The sequence below is a fragment of the Scyliorhinus canicula genome, chromosome 7, assembly GCF_902713615.1.
Source record: "Scyliorhinus canicula chromosome 7, sScyCan1.1, whole genome shotgun sequence".
NCBI classification, from domain to species: Eukaryota; Metazoa; Chordata; class Chondrichthyes; order Carcharhiniformes; family Scyliorhinidae; genus Scyliorhinus; species Scyliorhinus canicula.
This window is the reverse complement of record NC_052152.1, coordinates 8605889-8627872: the sequence shown is the minus strand read 5'-3', so window position 1 is coordinate 8627872 and position 21984 is coordinate 8605889. Positions and strand designations below refer to the sequence as shown.

The window sequence follows — 21984 nt, the reverse complement described above, 5'->3', positions numbered from 1 at the left end:
GTGCGCAAAGGTCAGGGAGGACAAGGAGTTTGTAATTTTTAAAAACCTTCCCTTGGACCGTGAGGTCCGCGATGCAGCGCCCGGTGATGCGGACGGAGTGCGAACCTGAGGCTGACCCGATTTTGTGTTTTACAGGATGGACAGGGAGCGCGCAGCGTCTTACCGTGGCAGGGTGAACAAAGCTTTCCGTGCTCCCGGAGTCCAGCAGGCAGCCAGACTCGTGGCCGTTGAGGTGGATCAGCGTTGTTGTTTTGGCGAGCGTGCGTGGTCGTGACTGGTCGAGTTGAATGGCCGCGAGCCGTGGAGAAGAACCATCGTCGCAGTCGTCGTCGCCCGAGTAGTAGCTGGCAGAACCTTGCGTGCCAGTCCAGGAAGGTGGTGCCCAGGATCCGCACGTGGGGTCGGGGCCCCAAGATGGCGGCGCCCAGGACCCGCATGTAGAGTCGGCGCCGCAAGATGGCGCCGCCCGTGGGGCCTTCGTGGTTGAGGTGGGCGGAGTTAGCGATGCCGGCGGGCGACCGGAGCGGCTGTGAGCGGGGGCAGAGAGGCGCGCTTGCCAGGCGCAGGGGCCCGGGGGCGGCGAAGAGAGAGTTGCGCGGTGCGCTGGGGGGGCCCGGAGAGGGGGAGGCGCGCAGGCCGGGCGCAGGGGCCCAGGGGCGGGGGGGAGAGATCGGCACGGCGTACTGGAGGGGCCAGCAAGGGCCCGGAGGGGGGGATCCCCGGTCGCTGCGCGGTACAGCAGCGACCGATTTGGCCTGGCAGATGGAGGAGAAGTGGGCCTTCTTCCCGCAGCTCTTACAGAGGGCGGAGCGGGCTGGGCAGCACGGGCGAGGGTGTTTCACGAACCCACAGAAATAGCAGCGGGGCCCCGTGGACTTGTCGGGGCATCCCGCGGCGCAGGGCTGAGGGACGTCGGGAGCGGCGGATGGCGGTGGGGAAGGGTGCCAGGAGGCCCAGGTGGTGCAGCACGTCTGGGGACATAGGCGCGGGCGTTTAAATCGGCGACCTCCAGGGAGGTGGAGAGAGTCCATACCTCAGTTAAGCTGAGGTCTTTCTCCAGCATCCGCTGGCGGATAGCGGCAGACTGCATCCCAGCCACATAAGCATCTCTGATCAGAAGTTCCTTGTGCTCCGTGACTGAAACTTGGAGGCAGGAGCAATTCCTCCCCAGGACAGCAAGGGCCTGGTAAAATTGGTCTAATGACTCACCGGGGGCTGTTTGCAGACGCCAGGTATCCCTCGAGACATGCCAGCCAATGTTGAAAGATTTCTGAAGCGTTCTGAGTTTGCGGGCTGATGTGGAGGTATTCGGGCTTGATCCGGAGCTCCATCTTCAAAATTCTAGCTTATTAAATTGATGAACCATCAATTGAACGCGAGACGAGTTGCTGTACAAAAGTTAGGCTTTAATAAGCTAGAAGTTAGCCCTGCGGTCGACTACAGTAAATGAGTATTTATACCTCGATCTGGAGGCGTGGTTAACTCAGCTTCTCGACCAATCGGGGAGCCGTCACATGACTGGTCTCAACCAATCGGTCGAGAGGCACAAGACCGACCAGGGCCAATGGTAAGCCGGTGTTCTGCACCAATGGCAGACAGCTATGCAAATCATACCACCACACGTCCCTAATGGGAATCCGCTTTCCAGCATCAAAATACTTAAGTATTTTTAAAATGGTTACCAGATTACCCACTCCTAAAGTGGGCAACACTTCCACAGGGTAACGTTAAGGAGCTATGGGAGGGTAGCATGGCCAGGGGCTAGTGTGAGGGGATGCAATGAATGTATTTGGGTGTTGTGCCTCTTCCTAATCCTAATTTATGCACAGATACAGCTGGAAAAGACCTATTTACATCTGATTGCTGCGTTTGGGTCTATTTTGCGGCAAAAAGGGGCATTGACGTGAGAATGTTTGGGGTTCCCCAATGCATTTGGGCGGTCAGTAGGGGTTCCTACTCTAATTGAAATGAAATGAAAATCGCTTATTGTCACAAGTAGGCTTCAAATGAAGTTACTGTGAAAAGCCCCTAGTCGCTACATTCCGCCGCCTGTTCGGGGAGGCTGGTACAGGAATTGAACCGTGCTGCTGGCCTGCCATGGTCTACTTTAAAAGCCAGCTCTTTAGCCCTGTGTGCTAAATAGCGGAGCAGGTTTGAGTGGCCCACTGCTCCTCATTCGTACATTTGTGTGAGTTCAAAAGTAAAGTGAAAAGAGTGAAAACTTTTTTCACCGCTCCCTGTGATTTTCCTTCCTGGGAGTATTGTTCACAGGAGTCTAATCTTTCTTTGCTGGAAATTCCAGGTCAGTCCTGGAGAGCTGAAAACCTCGACTATCTCTTCCTTGCTCCTGACTGACCCAACACTGCTCCCCCGCATGAGCAGAATTACTGAGCCTCTGCCAGGTTCGGTAACCTAACACAGGAAAACGCAGATGGACATGATATCTGATACGCCAGTCGCCCAAAATAACTCTCTCGCATTCTCTGCCTCTCACTCTTCAAATGTTTATCAAAATGGCCCTTAAATAGATCCACACACTCTCCTCCCTGCGATGACATTCTCCATGTACCGCAGCTCCTTCCTCAGGTGAATGGAGAGGTATATGGAGATACCTCTCCATTCACCTGAGGAAGGAGCTGCGCTCCGAAAGCCCGTGTTTGAAACAAACCTGTTGGACTTTAACCTGGTGTTGTAAGACTTCTTACTGTGCTCACCCCAGTCCAACTCCAGCATCTCCACATCGTGACTCTCCATGTAATGTAACTTTCAGGTGGCTTTAGGATTGCTGACAGTCTTCAACATGGTTACCAGGGCTCAGCTTTTGCATGGGTTACACAGAATTGACTTGTCCTGCACCAGTGTGTAAACTCCACTGCACAAACCTGCTCCCACTCCACTTCTTTGTACCATACATACGGAATTATAATTCATATGTGAGCATTAGACATTTGCAAGTCACTGAAGACAACCATGTTAGACACCAAAATGAATGGGTGTCAATTGAGAATTTCCAGGGTGCCAATGAAATGGTGGCCTGAATGTTCTGATGTCTGTGGTAACCAAGGGCTCGATGCAGCCAGTTCTCAATACCCCCCTCACCCTCCAACCTTGAGGAGGCTCCCAGAACCCCATGGTGCACGGGTGCCAGATGGAGTGCCAGGGTGCCATGCTGTCCCACCCTTGACCACCAGGGGTCGCCAATGGCCAGTGTAATTGAACTGGGCACCACAACCAACACCCCAAAATCACCCTGCCGAACTGACTTAACCACCCCGACCTCAACTATCCTCACCCCGACCTGACTAACCCCCTAAACTCGACCCTGACCCCCCCCCTCCACAATCGACTACCCCTGACTCAACCCAACTACTACCCCAGTTCAATCGACTATCCTTTGACCCACTAACACGGCCCGGGTACAACCCCAGCACAACTATCCCCCCCCGAACCCAACTATCACGACCCCGGCTCGATCTAACAACAACTTCCCCCAATCCAATTCTGAACCCCAACTGACTACTCCACCCCCCAACCCGCCCCCAGCTCCATCGACTATACCCTCTGACCCGACTCACCTCCCCCATCCCAACTCGCCACTAAACTGACCTGAACACAAACCAACTACCCCCACCAATGCAACAATCCCTCGACCCTACCCAACCGAACAACCCCCTCTCACAACTGTTCCCCCCCCCCCACCCCGATCCAACTTGCTGACCCCACCCGAGCCCAACTTCCCCCTGACTGGACGAGACTAAACTATCTCAGGCAAATCTATACACCCCGACCCAACCTAACTACCTCCTAAGCTGACTACCCACTTGCCCACCCAGTCACCCTCACCCACCCTTCAACTCTTTGAAAGACTTAGGACCTTTCAAAAACTGAACTGAACGTGGCAGCTGGTGTCATAAAAAGGAAGAGTGTCTTTTTAAAGTTAAATTAACTCCGGTTACTCAGTTATCAAATTGGATTTGCATTTCGCTTACTTTTGGCGATAAATCTACTTTCAGCTTTATTAATAAAACCACATTTGGTCACTACTTTTAAACAAATCTAGGAATGCTGATTACTTTCTAATACACTGCCCACATGTGTTGGTTCATCAAAGATTATGTTTTGGATTCTGTAAATCACTTTTTAGCATAATAAACTGAACTGTGACATAACCAGTGCAATTTTGCGCACATGTAACTTCCTGATTGCAACCAAAGCGAAAACTATACCACGATATATTTAGAACAACTTGTTTCTTTGTTCATTTCAACATGTCTAGTGTCCGTGTATGAATATTTCTCGACATGAACTATTTAATTAATCCCACTACCCCATCCTTTCTCTGTAGCTCTGCAATATCTTTGTCCCTCAGGTTTTTATCCAATTCTTTTTTAGAAGCTATGATTGCATTTGCCTCCACCAGATTCTCACTTTTACTTTTGCAGAAATATACTTTATTTGGAAAATATCTGAAAGAACATCTTTCAAAGTGGCCATCAGACACAATGCAATAATATTCATGGTTCTCTACATACATCATGTTCTTTTCTGAGGTGCTCCAATATACCGAGGAATCTCCCTGCTCTCCATCCCCAGGAAGACCCCAATCTCCGCTAACCGCCCCTTCCCAGTCTCTGGAGAAAGGAGAAATCCTTCCAGAATGCCAGTGTGGCTTCCGGCCAAACCGTGGAACAGCGGACATGATTTTCACTGCTTGGCAACTTCAAGAGAAATGCTAGGAGCAACATCAGCCACTCTGCATGGCCTTCATCGATCTGACCAAGGCTTTTTACTCGGTCAATCGGGAAGTCCCAGAGAAATTAATCAATGTCCTCTGACTCCTCCACAACAAGATGTCGGAGACTGTCCTCACTGATGGAAATAAGACAGAAACCTTCGAGGCCAAGACTAGAGTCAAGCAGGGATGTGCAATCGCCGCCACATTTCCCCCATCCTCATCGCTAAGATCCTTCACCTTATCAAGAACAAGCTTCACAGTGGAGTGGACATTGTCCACAGGACGGACGGAAAGCTTTTCAACCTCAACCGGTTAAAATCCAAGAAGAAACCACTTGGAACTTCAGTATGCGGATGACATCTCCACTCCACTGACATGGCACATGGAACTTCAGTATGCGGATGACATCTCCACTCCACTGACATGGCACATGGAACTTCAGTATGCGGATGACATCTCCACGCTCTCAGAAGAGAATCTCCAAGCCATGCAGACCTTCGCAGACGCGTACCAAAGAATCGATCTCAACCTCGAGACTCAAGCCATTTACCAACCCGCCCCAGGGCAAGATCCGGTCTCTCCCTCCATCAGGATCAATGGAGAAATCCTTCCAAATGTGGAACATTCCCCTACCTGGGGAGCCACCTCTCCTTCAAAGCTGACATCAATATGGAGCTCCAACATCGCATCCAATGCATGAGCCCCTCATTCGGATGCTTAAGGACGAGAATCTTTGACGATTGCGACATACGTGCTGACATCAAGATCCTTGTGTACAAGGCGGTCGTCCTGCCAACTCTTCTGTACGGCTCAGAAACCTGGACCACGTACAGACGACACCTCAAAGCCCTGGAGAGGGTACCATCAACACTGTCTGAGATGGATTTTTCACATCAGCTGGGAGGACAGGGGCACTAACATCAGAGTCCTTGAATGAGCCAAGAGGACCAGCATTGAGGCCATGCTCATCCGAAACCAACTTCGCTGGGCCGGCCATATGCTTAGGATGCCTGAGTCCCAACTTCCACAGCAAATCTTCTTTGCCCAACTCAAGGATGGCTTATGAACAAGAGGAGGACAAAGTAAGCGCTTCAAAGACACCCTGAAGGGTTACCTCAAGAAATGCAACATCAATGTCAACGCCTGGGAGACCCTTGCTCAGAAGAGACCTACTTGGAGGATCCTCTTGATTGAAGCAGGACACCCGGCGGCAGGAGGAGGCCCAGAAAAGGAGCCTGAGAAAGGAATGCAGGCAATCTCGCGTCCAAGGACCAATCCCACCTCCCGGAAACAGCTGCGTCGAAGATGCGTCTCGACGATAAGGCTCATTAAACATGAATCAACCCACAGAACTCCTGACCGGTTGTTTTTAGGTGGACAATCCTACTCGTTAGCAAGTGATCACCGAAAAAGAAGCTTCAGTACAGTCAAACAAACATTGCAGGCATTTCAAAGTGGTCATTACAAGTGCCTCCACCAGACTCTTACGGCAGTGTAATCCCCACTCCAGCACACATGGAACCCATATGACCTCCCAAGAGTACCGACGGAAACCCTGAGAAACATTCTTATTATGTTGAAGAGTTAAAGCTCACCAATGGCAATTTATCATGGCCCATCCACCTAACCTACACGTCTTTGGATTGTGAGAGGAAACCGGAGCCTCCGTAGGAAACCAACACAGACACGGGGAGAACGTGCAGACTCCGCAGAGACAGTGACCCAGCAGGGAATCGAACCTGGGACCCTGGCGCTGTGAAGCCACAGTGCTATCCACTTGCGCTACTGTGCTGCTCACATCTCACATCTACTCCCCCCACCCTCTCCTTCGCTCCATAGGCACTTCCCTTCCCGCCCCGTGGATGTGTACCCTCTCACCCCATTGCTGCTGCCTACACCATTCCACCATTCACTCTATCTCTCACTCTAACCCTGGCTTAAACCTTTGAGGAGTTGCTTTTTTTCCAGCTTGTCCTACCAAAGGCTGACCTCTCACTGCATTGGCTGCTCATAGCCTAGTGAGCCTACCTGCGGCCAATACAGGGAGAAACATGCCCTGTGGCATTTTTCAAATTTAATGTATCAGCGAACCTATATCCAGTTGAGCTCCAGGGTTCCGCAGAATCCAGTTTGGGGAAAACCGTCTCGATCCAAGCGGCTTTTACATGTCCTGATATCTTTACTGCAATACCAGTGATTTTCATTCCCATAGTATTCCATCCGTATCGTTAAAGGATTTGGAAAAAGGTTGTTCTGACAACCTTTTATACATCCCTTATCCAGCGTCCAAAACTCTGCAAGGACCTGAAAACCAGGTCCTGCCCTGGGAACTACAACCCCCAGCAGGCACTGTTGTCCATCACATTCAGGCTCTTGGAGCCCAATTTTATTTATTCCATGTCAGATTAACAGCACAGAAGCCAATTTGGCCTCCCCTTCATCCATTCCCTGGCTTTACGTTTCAATAATGATTATTCCACCAGTCCCCTCTCGTCCAGAACCCAAAATCCCAAAAATCTACATATCCAGCACTTGTCCGGTCCCAAGCTTCCCAGATAAGGGGTCGGAACCTGTATCTAATTATAAATAAAGTTAAATGCCATTTGTGTGGGGTGGGGCAGTTTAGCTCAGTTTGTGATGCAGAGCGAGGCCAGCAGCGCGGGTTCAATCCTGTACCGGCCGAGGTTATTCATGGTTTGGTGATCCTCAGGTTGAATCACCACCAGTCAGCCTCCCCCTCAAAGTGGAAAGCAGCCTCTGGGACTTTTGCGATTTGACTTAGACGCAGACTGAGGGGTGACCTGATTGATGTTTATAAAATTATGATGGGTATGGATCGGGTGAACAGTTGGAGGCTTTTTCCCAGGGCGGAAATGACATTACAAGGGGGCACAAGTTCAAGGTGAAGGGAAGAAAGGTTCAGTGGAGATGTGAGGGGGAAGTTGTTTTACACAAGAGAGTGGTTGTAGCCTGGAATGCACTGCCAAGCGGGGTGGTTGAGGCAGATACAGTAGCGATTTTTAAGAATAGACATATGAACAGATAGAACATAGAACAGTACAGCACAGAACAGGCCCTTCGGCCCTCAATGTTGTGCCGAGCAATGATCACCCTACTCAAACCCACGTATCCACCCTATACCCGTAACCCAACAACCCCCCCCTTAACCTTACTTTTAAGGACACTACGGGCAATTTAGCATAGCCAATCCACCTAACCCGCACATCTTTGGACTGTGGGAGGAAACCGGAGCACCCGGAGGAAACCCACGCACACACGGGGAGGACGTGCAGACTCCGCACAGACAGTGACCCAGCTCGGGAATCGAACCTGGGACCCTGGAGCTGTGAAGCATTTATGCTAACCACCATGCTACCGTGCTGCCTAGGTGGGGTATAGAAGGATACAGGCGGTTAGTCTGGAAAGGACACATGATCGGCACAGACTTGAAGGGCCTGTTCCTGTGCTGTACTCTTCTTTGTTCTAATGCGAAAAGATTCCGTGATAACTTTCAAGCGGATGAATAGAGCCATAGAGTCATAGAATTTAAAGTGCAGAAGGAGGCCATTCGGCCCATCCAAATCTGCACTGGCCCTTACAAAGAGCACCCTACTCAAGTCCCAGTAACCCCCACTTAATCTTTTTGGACACCAAGGGCAATTTAGCATGGCCAATCCACCTAACCTGCACATCTTTGGACTTGTGGGAGGAAACCGGAGCACCCGGAGGAAACCCACGTAGACACGGGGAGAACGTGCAGACTCCACACAGACAGTGACCCAAGCCGGGAATCGAACCTGGGACCCTGGAGCTGTGAAGCAACAGTGCTAACCACTATTATGCTACCGTGCTGACCAATTGCTTAATTTCATATAATTATGGGGAAAATGTTTGCAGGGCTGTGGGAGTCAGACCTAGGGAGTGGGACAAATTCGATGTTTTATTTTAAAAGGCTGGAACAGATTTGATGGGCCGAAGGTCCTCTTGTGTTGTATAATTCTGTAAGTCTTGGAACCCCCGGCCTTGAGGCGTGGGTGCTCCCCTAATGAGGACATTTTTTAAAAAATCCTCAGGGGTAATGTCTGCCCACTGTTCAAGACAAAATCAAAAACAGAAAAAGATTCCTCTGAAGTTTTTTTCCTTTCTGACCTTGTATTTATGCCGAGGGCAGAGGCCCTTTTAAGGAACTCTTGGCACGAAGCACACAAAAGTTCATGTGGCCCATATTACTTTCCAGTCCCTCAGTGCCTTGGCAGCCCTCACAACCCTATTGAAGGCAGAGAGCGTGCTGAGCTGTGCCGTGATTCAGCCCAGTGTGTGTTAGTTGGTGTTGACTGCTGCTGTTGCATTTCAGGGCGTTACCAGGATTTAAGTGTCAAACAGGCAGCATTGGGAGGGAGCTTCACTATGGAATTAAGCAAACGGAGAGTGAGTGCAGTGAGAGCCGGGGAGGCCTCACAAACGGAGCACAATGCTGAAGGTAAGAAGGATATCAATAATAAGCGCAGTCACAGGCATGTCTGCGTCTCTCTCTTTGTCAGTCTCCCTTTGCTGATTGTGTCCCTGTCTCTTGCAGGGACTGGGTGTTTTGGATGGATTCTCATCGCCCTCTCGTTTATCTTCATTGTTGCAACTTTCCCCCTCTCAATCTGGTTTTGCATCAAGGTAATTTTAATCATTTTTATTCTGCTGCAGGATTAAGAATTCTTTAGGATCACTCAATGACTCTCCGCAGTTGATCCTTACCCTCTGCTAATTGAGAAAGTTCACTGTTGTTCCCCCCTGGCTTGTGGCATGCTTGGTGAAGTTATTTTAAAATAAGATTTTCCTCTGAAGTCTGGACTGTCAGGTCAGTCCATTGACCGTCTGAAGTCAAAAAAACTGTTTATCTGTGGGGGTGTGAGTGGTGTTTTTGGGCATCTGTTCTCAGCCTTGGTAAAGGGTGTGCATGTTCAGAGAAAGCTGAGGGTGCACATACAAAAATGTAAGATGGGGGGGACAAGTTTAGAAGGCTGTTCAAAAATATAGAAGCAAGGAGGTTCGGCGTAATCTTTATAAAACACTTGTTATAGACTTCAGTGAGAGAGCGCAATCTCCCCAAATGGGGACAGAGTCCCATGGCGCGCCAGATTAGCCTAGTGTTTCCTGGCACTCGGAGCACCAAGAAACACCCAGCTATCTAATGCCCATCCAGGTAGATTAGGGGCCCCAGCGGGGAACTCCCCAGCGCGTCCGCACTCAGACCCGTTTTCTGCACTGAGGAGCTTTGCTTGCCAGAGCTCAATGCAGCATCCGGATCTCTCGAGCCCCTGGTGGACCCCCAACCCCAACTCACTATAAGGAGGACCTCAGGGGCTCCCTCTCACACCCCCACCCCCATGGCACCCGGGCACCCTGGCCCGATCAAAGCCAGGCAAAACATTTCAGCTTGGCACCGTGGCCATTTGGCAGGGGCACTGCCAGAGTGCCATGCTGGCATTGCCAGGGTGCCCGGGTGCCACCCTGCCCCAAGGGCATGCACATGGGGGCCTCCAGTCCCCTGGGAGACCCCCACGAGTGCCAATCCGCCTGGTTCCCGTTTGTGGACACCAGCACTGAATGACGCTTGCCCAAGGTCTCCAAGGTGAGGGTGTTAGATCCCACGCTTTTGTTAGATCACGGAAATGCATATTAGAGTGAGACGAGCTGTCTCACTCTAATATGCAGATTTGCCAGAAAGTGATCCTGCCCACAATTGGTGTGATTCACATTTGCGACGTCTCGCTAGATCGCATTAGATCTCCCGAGGCGTGGCGAGCCGGGTAGATCCCAGAAGTGGGATCTCTCAGCATTTACCGGTCGCGTTTCGGGCACCACTTTTCAGATGTAACGTGACGGGTAGATTCCGCTCAGAATGTACAGTACCTGACATGCCACTTTAGGAATGGTAATAAAGTCGGGGGTGCCGAGGAGATTTACTCGAGTGAGATACCAGGGATGAGGGACTTCAGATATGCGGAGAGACTGGAGAAGCTGAGATTGTTCCACTTGAAGCAGGGCAGAGTAAGAGACGGTGTGAAAAGCCCACATGAAAACATTTTAAGGGTATTTAAAATCACTGAATCATTTTGTTGGGAGTAAATCAGGAGGAACCAGCCGTTTCCATTAGGTGAAAGAGTTGGTAATCAGATATAAAACCAACAATGCTGGAAACACCCTGCAATGAAGGCGGCAAGTGTGGAGAGAGAAAAAGCCTTTTGTCAGAGACTATAGCTGTAACAGGTTTTAAGGAAGTACAGTGGTATTAAAAGAGGGGATGACAGTAGGCTTGTGAAAGGGTGAGCGTAGATTTGAGGCTGCGAGAAAAAGAGTCAGCGATCAGAGGGTTAGCATTTCTTTAAACGATGCGCTGACATGGAATTCACTGCCTGGAAGGCTGCTGGACGTTCAATCGTAACTTTTTAAATGAAACGAAATGAAAATCGCTTATTGTCACGAGTAGGCTTCAATGAAGTTACTGTGAAAAGCCCCTAGTCGCCATATTCCGGCGCCTGTCTGGGGAGGCTGGTACGTGCTGCTGGCCTGCTTGGTCTGCTTTAAAAGCCAGCGATTGAGCTCAGTGAGCTAAACCAGCCCCTGGTTAAAAGAGAAATTGAAAGAGAATTAGACAAACACTGAGAGGGAACTGGGCTATTGAGAAAGAGCAGGGAAGTGGAATTAATTGAATTGCTCTTGCAACAATCTGACGCAGGCAGGATGGGCTGAATGGCCTCCTGTGGTACATTATTCCATCATTAGGCGGTGTGTTGCTTCCCACATCGTTTAACAATCCCCCAATGGTCACGGTACTGAGCTCACATTGGGGAGATGTTCCAGGGGATAATATGTGCTCAGACACGGAGAGGATGTAGGGGAGAATATCAGTCAGGACACTGACAAAGGCATCAAAGTACATGAAGCCAAGGCGGACGGATGGATAAAAGCAAATTACTGTGGATGCTGGAATCTGAAACGAATACAGAAAGTGCTGGATAATCCCAGCAGGTCTGACAGCATCTGTGAAGTGAGAAGGCAGACAACGCTTCAAGTTGGATGACCGTCTTCAACCTGATGTCATTGAATGGTGGAACAGGCTTGAGGGGCAGCATGGTAGCACAGTGGTTAGCACAATTGCTTCACCGCTCCAGGGTCCCAGGTTCGATCCCCGGCTTGGGTCACAGTCTGTGCGGAATCTGCACGTTCTCCCCGTGTCTGCGTGGGTTTTCTCTGGGCTCTCCGGTTTCCTCCCATGGTCCAAAGATGTGCAGGTTTGGTGGATTGGCCATGCTAAATTGCCCCTTAGTGTCCAAAATTGCCCTTAGTGTTGGGTGGTGTTACTGGGTTATGGGCATAGGGTGGAGGTGTGGGCTTGGGTAGGGTGCTCTTTCCAAGAGCCAGTGTAGACTCGATTGGCCGAATGGCCTCCTTCTGCACTGTAAATTCGATGAAAATTCTATGGAATAGCTTCCTCCCGTTTCAAGCTTCCAAAACAGCCTTGAGATTATATTTATGGACTGCCTCACTCAGTTTGATCAATAAATCTCTCAAACGTCAACACAAAAACATTGGTCATTTCTGATTGTGGGACGGCTGCGTTCCCTGCATTACAACAGTGACCAGACTTCAAAGGAGTGCATAGTTAGGTCGAAAATCTGTGGCCCACACTCCTATTCCTATGTCTCACATTCAAAGAGCGCTTCATTGGCTGTGAACAGTTTTGGGAGGTCCTGAGGTCATGAGAAGTGCCATGAGACACCTAACCTCTATCTTTATAAAGCACTGGCATGAGAGGTCTACTCATGATCAATTAAATTGCAACAACAGTTTTCCCTGCTGACTCATACTTAGCTGTGTTAGCCACCTTGTAGCTCAACCGCAGGAAGCTGAGAATCTGGTTCACTCACTGATCTGCTTGGGATAATTTGATCTTATTTGTAGCCGCACTGGAGACGCTGCAGTTGGGTGTGGCGTGGCTGATCACAGGATGAGAGCTCAAACCCTGCCCACTGATCCATGCTCAAAGGTCTGCAGGTATGGTCAATGTCAGCCTCGGCTCTCTTGCTGATTAATTACCCACAACCATCAGTCGCCAGGCTCACAAAAGGAATATGTGCAATTACACAATGTCTTTGATGACATCAGGACGTTCAAAACTTATTATAACAAATGACGTACTGTGTTTCTGAAGCATAGTCACCATTGTGATGCAGGAAACAAGGCTGTGTATCTGTGCAAGTTCCCACAAGCAGTAATGTAGTATTGGTCAACTGATCTGCTTTTCAGTGTTGGTTGAGGAATGAATATTTGCCACGATCCTGGAAAGGATACCCTGCTGCTCTTTCAAATACTGCCACCGGATCTTTTAGGAGTGCCAGAAGGATTAAACGTGGCGTGGGTTTAATGTCTCCGGTGAATCTAGGGCTTCTGGCAGTGCAGCGCTCCCTCAGTGCTGGCGCCACCTGTGCCGGGCACTCCAGTGTCTGGGTTGGGACTTGAACCCACAACCTTCTGGCTCAGCGGTAAGAGCTTGGGCTGTAGCACCGGGTTACCGAAATGCAGCGCAGTCCCAGGTCATGGAACCCTGCAGAAAGTCAAAAGGTAAGGGGTGAAAACCCTACCTCTTATGGGGTTATGGGGGTTGGTGATTGTTAAGAGGATACATTGTCAGACTGGGCTTTGTTGGTCACCTCTCAGTCAAAGATTTGTGGGTCCACAGGCTTGAACACAAAATCTAGGACGACACTTCAGCTCAGTCCTGTGGGAGTGTTGCATTGTCTGAGCTGACACCTTTCGGTTGAAATGTCTCCACCTGCCCTCGTGGATGGATGTAAAAGATACGGATTGCACTACTTCAAAGAAGAGCAGAGAGGTTCTCCTTTTTGCCCTCGCCAATATTTACCTCTGTACCAATGTCACTAAAACAGGCTATCTGCTCATTTATCCCAGTGCTTGGGGGCCTCACGGTAGCATGGTGGTTAGCATCAATGCTTCACAGCTCCAGGGTCCCAGGTTCGATTCTCGGCTGGGTCATTGTCTGTGTGGAGTCTGCACGTCCTCCCCGTGTGCGCGTGGGTTTCCTCCGGGTGCTCCGGTTTCCTCCCACAGTCCAAAGATGTGCGGGTTAGGTGGATTGGCCATGCTAAATTGCCCGTAGTGTAAGGTTAATGGGATTGTTGGGTTATGGGTATACGGGTTACGTGGGTTTAAGTAGGGTGATCATTGTTCGGCACAACATCGAGGGCCGAAGGGCCTGTTCTGTGCTGTACTGTTCTATGTTCTATGCTGTTTGTGGGAGCATTACACGTTTTCCACAGTGCAACAGTGATTATGCTTTAAAATGTATTTGAGTGGTTGTACGAAAACCACTGAGTTCATGAAAGGAGCTACATAAATGCAGGCGTTTCTTTCTGAAATTGTTTTCAAATTAACCAGTGTGCCAGTTGGGAGGTTAAACTGTGAAATAATTGCTTTCGTACTTTAACAAAAAAGCGCCTTGAACTAATGCAACTCAACAGGAAATCAATTCACCAGACATACTGGCTTCCAGCCAGCCGACAAATATATATTGTTTACCTGATTAATTTTCGATGTATGAAATCAGAATACGTGCCGTGTACTCGAGATATAATTCATGTCCCTCCACATGTTCCTATTCAAATTTCATTTGTGGCTTCTCCTCTCGTCTATTATCGAGGCATCTCGCCACATTGCAGGAAGGACATAATTGCTCTGGAGACAGTGCAGAGGAGATTTACGAAAACATTGCCAGAGCTTGAAAATTGCAGCGATGAGTAAAGATTGGCTAGGCTGGGATTTTCCCTCTTTGGGAACTGAGGGGGCTAAGGGGTGACCTGAGTGAGGTGCAGAGGATTACGGGGAGGGACCGAGATAAAGTTGACAGGGATGCCCTGTTTCCCTAAACTAAGGAGTCAATTACTTGGGGGCACAGATTGGTAGAAGGTTAGAGAGCACGTGAGGGAAAAGTGCCCCCCCCCCCCCCCCCCCCCCAAGAGGGTGGTGAGTGTTTGGAATTCGCTGCCTGGTTTGGTGTTGAGGGCAGAAACCCTCAATTCATTTAAAAGCTACCTGGATCTGTATCTGAAGTGCTGTAACCGGCAAGGATGCTGGAAGACGGAATTAGAATGGGCAGCTAGTTTATTATTTTTTCTTTTATAACAATCTTTATTATTGTCACAAGTAGGCTTCCATTAACACTGCAATGAAGTTACTGTGAAAAGCCCCTGGTCGCCACATTCCGGCGCATGTTCGGGTACACAGAGGGAGAATTCAGAATGTCCGATTCACCTAACAGCACATCTTGTGGGAGGAAGCCGGTGCACCCGGGGGAAACCCAGGCAGACACGGGGAGAACGTGCAAACTCCGCACAGACAGTGACCCAAGCCGGGAATTGAACCTGGGACTCCGGCGCTGTGAAGCAACAGTGCTAACCACTGTGCGACTGTGTTTAGGCCAGCACAGACCCGATGGGCTGAATGGCCTCTTTCTGTGCTGTAACCTTTCTTTGGTTCTATTTCTATATTGCGTCACCTCGACCACGTGAAGTCTCTTTCATGCTCAATACATTAACTGTGTCAACATTCAGGATTAGAGACTGGTTTTGCACAGTGGGCTAAATAGCTGGCTTGTAATGTAGAACAAGGCCAGCAGCGCGGGTTCAATTCCCATACTGGCCTCCCTGAACAAGTGCCGGAATGTGGTGACTAGGGGCTTTTCACAGTAACTTAATTGAAGCCTACTTGTGACAATAAGCTATAATTATTATGAATAGGTTGGAGGGGACTTGAACATGGATTGGTAAATAGGATTAGGACTATATGGCCGCTTGGAGGGTATATGACAATATAAATTCAATGGGCTGAATGAACTGTTTCTATATCATTTCAATATACAAGCAAACAGCACAAGAGGAGGCCATTCGGCCGATTATGCGTGTGCTTACTCTTTGAAAGCACCATCCATTTAGTTACGTTCCCTTGATCTTACCTCATGAAATGAAAATGAAAATCGCTTATTGTCACGAGTAGGCTTCAAATGAAGTTTCTGTGAAAAGCCCCTAGTCGCCACATTCCGGTCATAGCCCAGCAATTTTTACTTTTCAAATCTATATCCACTTTCCCGTTGAAAGTTACCCTTGAACCTTCTTTGACCGCCCTTTCAGGCAGTGAGTGCCAGGTCATATCAACTCGCTGCGTTAAAAACAATTCTCCTTCTTTACTCCATTGATTCCTTTGCCAATTATCTTTAAGTCTCTGTGATGAGACCATCAATTCACGCGACACGTGGTTAGAAGCGAACAGTGGTTTTAATCGTCTTACAACAGAGCCTGCCTGTGACAAGATGAACTCTTGATGAACTGGCAGGCAGCTCACAACAGCAACCTTTATACTTCTGGTTAGGGGGAGGAGCCATGGGCGGAGCCATGGGTGGAGCCCAGTACAAGCTCGTCATCTCCCCCTATGGGTAGAGCCACGCAACTACACATGATCTGATACAGGTACAGGCCCAACACATGTTGTACAATACAGTGTGGATTATTAGTGTTTATAATTCACCACACTCTGGTTACTGACCCTCCATTCCATGGAAATGTTTACACTGCGAGGTAGTGTGGGCGCGATTCTCCCAAACAGGGAGAAATCGTAAGGCTGGCGTCAAAAACGGGCGGGTTTGACGCCAGCCTCCCCCTCCCCGACCGGGAACCGATTCTGGTCCCCGGTCGGGGCTAGCATGCCGCGGCCGTGAACTCCGGCATCGCGGGCTTAACGAATTTTGTTAAGCCTGCTTGCCAGAGTTTGCGACGGCTGACACGTCGCATGACGTCAGCCGCGCATGCGCGGATTGGAAGACTCCAACCCGCGCATGCGCGGATGACGTCATCGCGCATTTGCGCGAAACCCGCGCATTCGCGGGCCGGGATGCCCCTCAGCCGCCCCGCGAATTGATACAGTGGGGCGGCGGAAGGACAAAGAGTGCGCGGGAATCGGACCCGCTGCCCGCGATCGGTGCCCACCGATCGCGGGCCCATGGCACCCTTGGCACGGCCGTGGTACTGCCTTGCCAATCGGTGCCATGGTTGCCAAGATCGGGACTTTACGGCCGTTTTTACGAACGGCCAGACCAGGTGTGTTTACCGTTCGTAAAAATGGCGTAAAGACCATAAGACCATAAGACATAGGAGTGGAAGTAAGGCCATTCGGCCCATCGAGTCCACTCCGCCATTCAATCATGGCTGATGGGCATTTCAACTCCACCTCCCAGCATTCTCCCCATAGCCCTTAATTCCTCGCGACATCAAGAATTTATCTATCTCTGCCTTGAAGCCATTTAGCGTCCCGGCCTCCACTGCACTCTGCGGCAATGAATTCCACAGGCCCACCACTCTCTGGCTGAAGAAATGTCTCCGCATTTCTGTTTTGAATTTACCCCCTCTAATTCTAAGGCTGTGCCCACGGGTCCTCGACTCCTCGCCTAACGGAAACAGTTTCTTTGCGTCCATCCTTTCTAAGCCATGTATTATCTTGTAAGTTTCTATTAGATCTCCCCTTAACCTTCTGAACTCCAATGAATACAATCCCAGGAACGCCAGCCGTTCCTCATATGCTAGACCCGCCATTCCAGGGATCATCCGTGTGAATCTCCGCTGGACACGCTCCAGTGCCAGTATGTCCTTCCTGAGATGTGGGGCCCAAAACTGGACACAGTACTCCAAATGGGGCCTAACCAGAGCCTTATAAAGGCTCAGTAGCACATCGCTGCTTTTATATTCCAACCCTCTTGAGATAAATGACAACATAGCATTCGCTTTCTTAATCACGGATTCAACCTGCATGTTTACCTTTAGGGAATCCTCGACTAGCACTCCCAGATCCCTTTGTACTTTGGCATTATGAATTTTCTCACCGTTTAGAAAGTAGTCTATGCTTGGATTCTTTTTTCCAAAGTGCAAGACCTCACATTTTCTCACGTTGAAATGCATCAGCCATTTCCTGCACCACTCTCCCAAACTGTCTAGATCCTTCTGCAGCCTCCCCACTTCCTCAGCACTACCTGCCTGACCACCTAACTTCGTATCATCAGCAAACTTCGCTAGAATGCCCCCAGTCCCTTCATCCAGATCATTAATGTATATGGTGAACAGCTGCGGCCCCAACACTGAACCCTGTGGGACACCGCTGGTCACCGGCTGCCATTCCGAAAAAGAACCTTTTATCCCAACTCTCTGCCTTCTGTCAGACAGCCAATCCTCAACCCATGCCAGTAGCTCACCTCGAACACCATGGGCCCTCACCTTACTCAGCAGCCTCCTGTGTGGCACCTTATCAAAGGCCTTTTGGAAATCCAGATAGACCACATCCACTGGGTTTCCCTGGTCTAACTTACTTGTCACCTCCTCAAAGAATTCTAACAGGTTCGTCAGGCATGACCTCCCCTTACTAAATCCATGTTGACTTGTTCTAATCCGACCCTGCTCTTCCAAGAAATTAGAAATCTCATCCTTAACGATCGATTCTAGAATTTTACCAACAACCGAGGTTAGGCTAATTGGCCTATAATTTTCCATCTTTTGTCTTGATCCTTTCTTGAACAAGGGGGTTACAACAGCGATCTTCCAATCGTCCGGGACTTTCCCTGACTCCAGTGATTTTTGAAAGATCTCAACCAACGCTTCCGCTATTTCTTCAGCCACCTCCCTCAGAACTCTAGGATGTAGCCCATCGGGGCCAGGAGATTTGTCAATTTTAAGACCTTTTAGCTTTTTTAGCACCATCTCTTTTGTAATGGCAACCATACTCAACTCAGCCCCCTGACCCTTTATAATTTTTGGGATATTACTAACGTCTTCCACTGTGAAGACAGACGCAAAGTACTTATTAAGTTCTCCAGCCATTTCCTCATCTCCCATCACTAGCCTTCCAGAATCAGTTTGAATTGGCCCAATGTCTACTTTGGCCTGACGTTTGTTTCTTATGTATTGAAAGAAACTTTTACTATAATTTCTTATATTACTGGCTAGCCTGCCTTCATATTTGATCCTCTCCTTCCTTATTTGTCTCTTTGTTAACCTCTGTTTGTTTTTGTAGCCTTCCCAATCTTCTGATTTCCCGGTGCTTTTGGCCACTTTATAGGATCTCTCTTTTTCTTTGATACATTTCCTGACCTCCTTTGTCAGCCATGGCTGTCTAATCCCTCCCTGGATAATCTTTCTTTTCTTGGGGATGAACCTCTGTACAGTGTCCTCAATTATGCATACAAACTCCTGCCATTTTTGCTCTACTGTCTTCCCTGCTAGGGTCTGCTTCCAGTTGATTTTCACCAGTTCCTCTCTCATGCCCTCGTAATTACCTTTATTTAACTGTAACACCATTACATCCGATTTTGCCTTCTCTCTTTCAAACTGCAGACTGAACTCAACCATATTATGATCGCTGCTTCCTAAGTGTTCCCTTACTTTAAGATCTTTAATAAAGTCTGGTTCATTACATAGCACTAGGTCCAGAATAGCCTGCTCCCTTGTGGGCTCCATGACAAGCTGTTCCAAAAAGCCATCTTGTAAGCATTCCATGAATTCCTTTTCTTTGGATCCACTGGCTACATTATTTACCCAATCCACCTGCATATTGAAGTCCCCCATGATCACTGTGACCTTGCCTTTCTGATGCCTTTTCTATTTCCCGGTACATGTTGCGCCCCTGGTCCTGACCACTGTTAGGCGGTCTGTACATAACTCCCATTATGGTTTTTTTGCCTTTGTGGTTCCTCAATTCTACCCACACAGACTCCACATCATCCGACCCTATGTCGTTTAGTGCCATAGATTTAATTTTGTTCTTAACTAACAAGGCAACCCCACCCCCTCGGCCCACCTCCCTGTCTTTTCGATAGGTTGTATATCCTTGGATGTTTAACTGCCAGTCCTGAACCCCCTGCAGCCATGTCTCTGTGATGCCTACCACATCATAATCATTCACGATGATCTGTGCCATTAGTTCATCTACTTTGTTACAAATGCTACGAGCATTCAGGTAAAGTGCCTTAATGTTAACTTTCTTATCAGTACAGATATTGGAAGTCCTAAGATGTCCAAAGTTATCCTTCCTTTTTGTTGCATTCCTAGTCTGCCTCAAGCTTAAATCCACCTGCCTACATGTTATCCTCCTGCGTATCTTGCCATTTAACTCCCTGCTCCCTGTCGCTTTCACTTTCCCTTCCCCCCAACTCAGAAGTTTAAAGTCCTACTGACCACCCTATTTATCCTCTTCGCTAGAACACTGGTTCCAGATCGGTTCAGGTGGAGACCGTCCCAACGGTACAGATCCCCCCGGTTCCAAAACTGATGCCAATGTCCCATGAAGTGGAATCCCTCTTTCCCACACCAATCCCTTAGCCACGTGTTTACTTCCCTAATTTTCCTATCCCTATGCCAATTGGCACGTGGCTCGGGCAGTAATCCAGAGATTATGACCCTTGAGGACCTGTACTTCAATTTTCTTCCTAGTGCTTGATAGTCCCCGAACAGGTCCTCCACCCTAGCTTTACCTATGTTGTTAGTCCCAACGTGGACCACAACAACTGGATCCTCCCCCTCCCGCTCCAGTATCCTTTCAAGCCGGTCAGAGATGTCCCGCACCCTGGCACCGGGCAGGCAACACACCATGCGAGACTCCCGATCCGGCTTGCATAGGATACTATCTGTCCCCCTAATTATAGAATCCCCTATAACAACTACTTGTCTTTTTACTCCCCCCTCTTGAATGGCCTTCTGCACCATGGTACCGTGGTCAGTTGGCTCATCCTGTCCAGAGCCCCTTTCCTCATCCATACAGGGAGCAAGAGTCTCATACCTGTTGGACAAGGTCAAGGGCTGAGGCTCCTGCACTCCTGAACTCAGGTTCCCTCTGCCTGCCTCACTTACAGTCACACTCTGATGTCCCTGATCAGTTACTGAATGTGAATTACTTAATCTCCCAGGTGTGACTGCCTCCTGAAACAAAGTGTCCAGGTAAAGCGCTTGGACTTCGGCCCATCGGCCAGCTGAGAATCGCTGCTCGCCGTAAAAAAACGGCGGAAGCGATTCGTGTCGGGAGTCGGGCGTGGGGGGGGGGGGGGCGAGAATAGCGGGAGGGCGTCAGACTAGCGTCGCCGTAACAATTTACGAGCCCCGCTATTCTCCGCACCGTCGTGAGTGCGGAGAATTGCGCCCTGTATTTCCAGAGTTGCTGACTTCGATCTTTATTAATAACCACAGTGTGCGATTGTGTTCCGTATATTGGACAAATGACCACACAACCAATATATTAGTACAAATATACATTATTATTAAACATAGGATTGGTTCTATAGTTTAATAATTTACACGCTACCACACATTCGACTATATCTAGCAGTTTAAACGACGTTTACTTAACTTTCAAGTGACTGACTCTGTGCAGGTAAGGCCTTTATCTGGTTTCCCACGTGTGGCGGCTGGAAGTTGTCAGGTACGTCTAGGCTGAGGTTCGTCCTTCAGGTAGCGATCGCGGGTCCTTGAACTTGTCTGGTCGATGTGCTGCAGTTGGTGGGCAGAGGCCAGTCCAAAAGAGACAGAATGTTGGTTGCGCAGTTGCTATTATCCTCCGATCTTTCGAGCTCTTTTGGGCGGTCCCAGGTAGGGGTCCAATGGATCGATAGGATTTCAATCACCCTAATCGATTTTGGCCAATTAGGGGCGGGTACCTTGCTAGCAGGGCGGGTCCTAGCTGTTACTGTCCAAGGCACGTATGCACTCCCAAATAAGGTCAATAGGCACCCCGAGTCTGCTACTAACGTTAAGTTTCAATCTGAGTCCTGTTGTCCTGGGGAGATCTGTGAGTGATCTCCAGCAGGTGCGAGTTTCTGTATAGGTTTGGGTTGCTATTTGCCAATACACACAAGCTGTGTCTTGCCTCTGTCCCACGCTGACCACAATTCATCCTCCTTTGCGGGCGGCCATTTTAGATGGCCACACCGGGTCCACTGTCTCAAAACCGGCAACCGCGGGACCGAGTCTGTGCCAGTTTCTGGATACGTTTTTCTGGTAAGGTGGTTTGGGCTGGGTCCAGTAGGGCAGATCGTGCCAAGCCAGTTGGGAGGGGGGGGGGGGGGGGGGGGGGGGTGTCAAGGGCCACTGAGACCGCTCGGGGCACGGGAAAAACCCGGCTCACAAAGTCGTTTGCCAGTGTAGCCCCTAGAC

General features: G+C 49.4%; 1 protein-coding gene across 4 annotated transcripts in view; it reads left to right on the top strand.

Moving 5' to 3' along the window:
- Positions 1 to 21984, top strand: part of LOC119968718 (stomatin-like) — a 56932-nt gene that overhangs the window by 9737 nt on the left and 25211 nt on the right. For 3 of the 4 annotated variants that reach the window (XM_038801347.1, XM_038801348.1, XM_038801346.1), the window contains exons 2-3: positions 9090 to 9215; positions 9312 to 9400. In XM_038801347.1, the coding sequence (XP_038657275.1) occupies positions 9143 to 9215; positions 9312 to 9400 (162 nt within the window). In that variant the 5' untranslated portion in view covers positions 9090 to 9142. Of the gene's footprint in view, positions 1 to 8878; positions 9216 to 9311; positions 9401 to 21984 lie in introns of those variants that run through there. The other variant, XM_038801345.1, reaches the window with a different exon arrangement.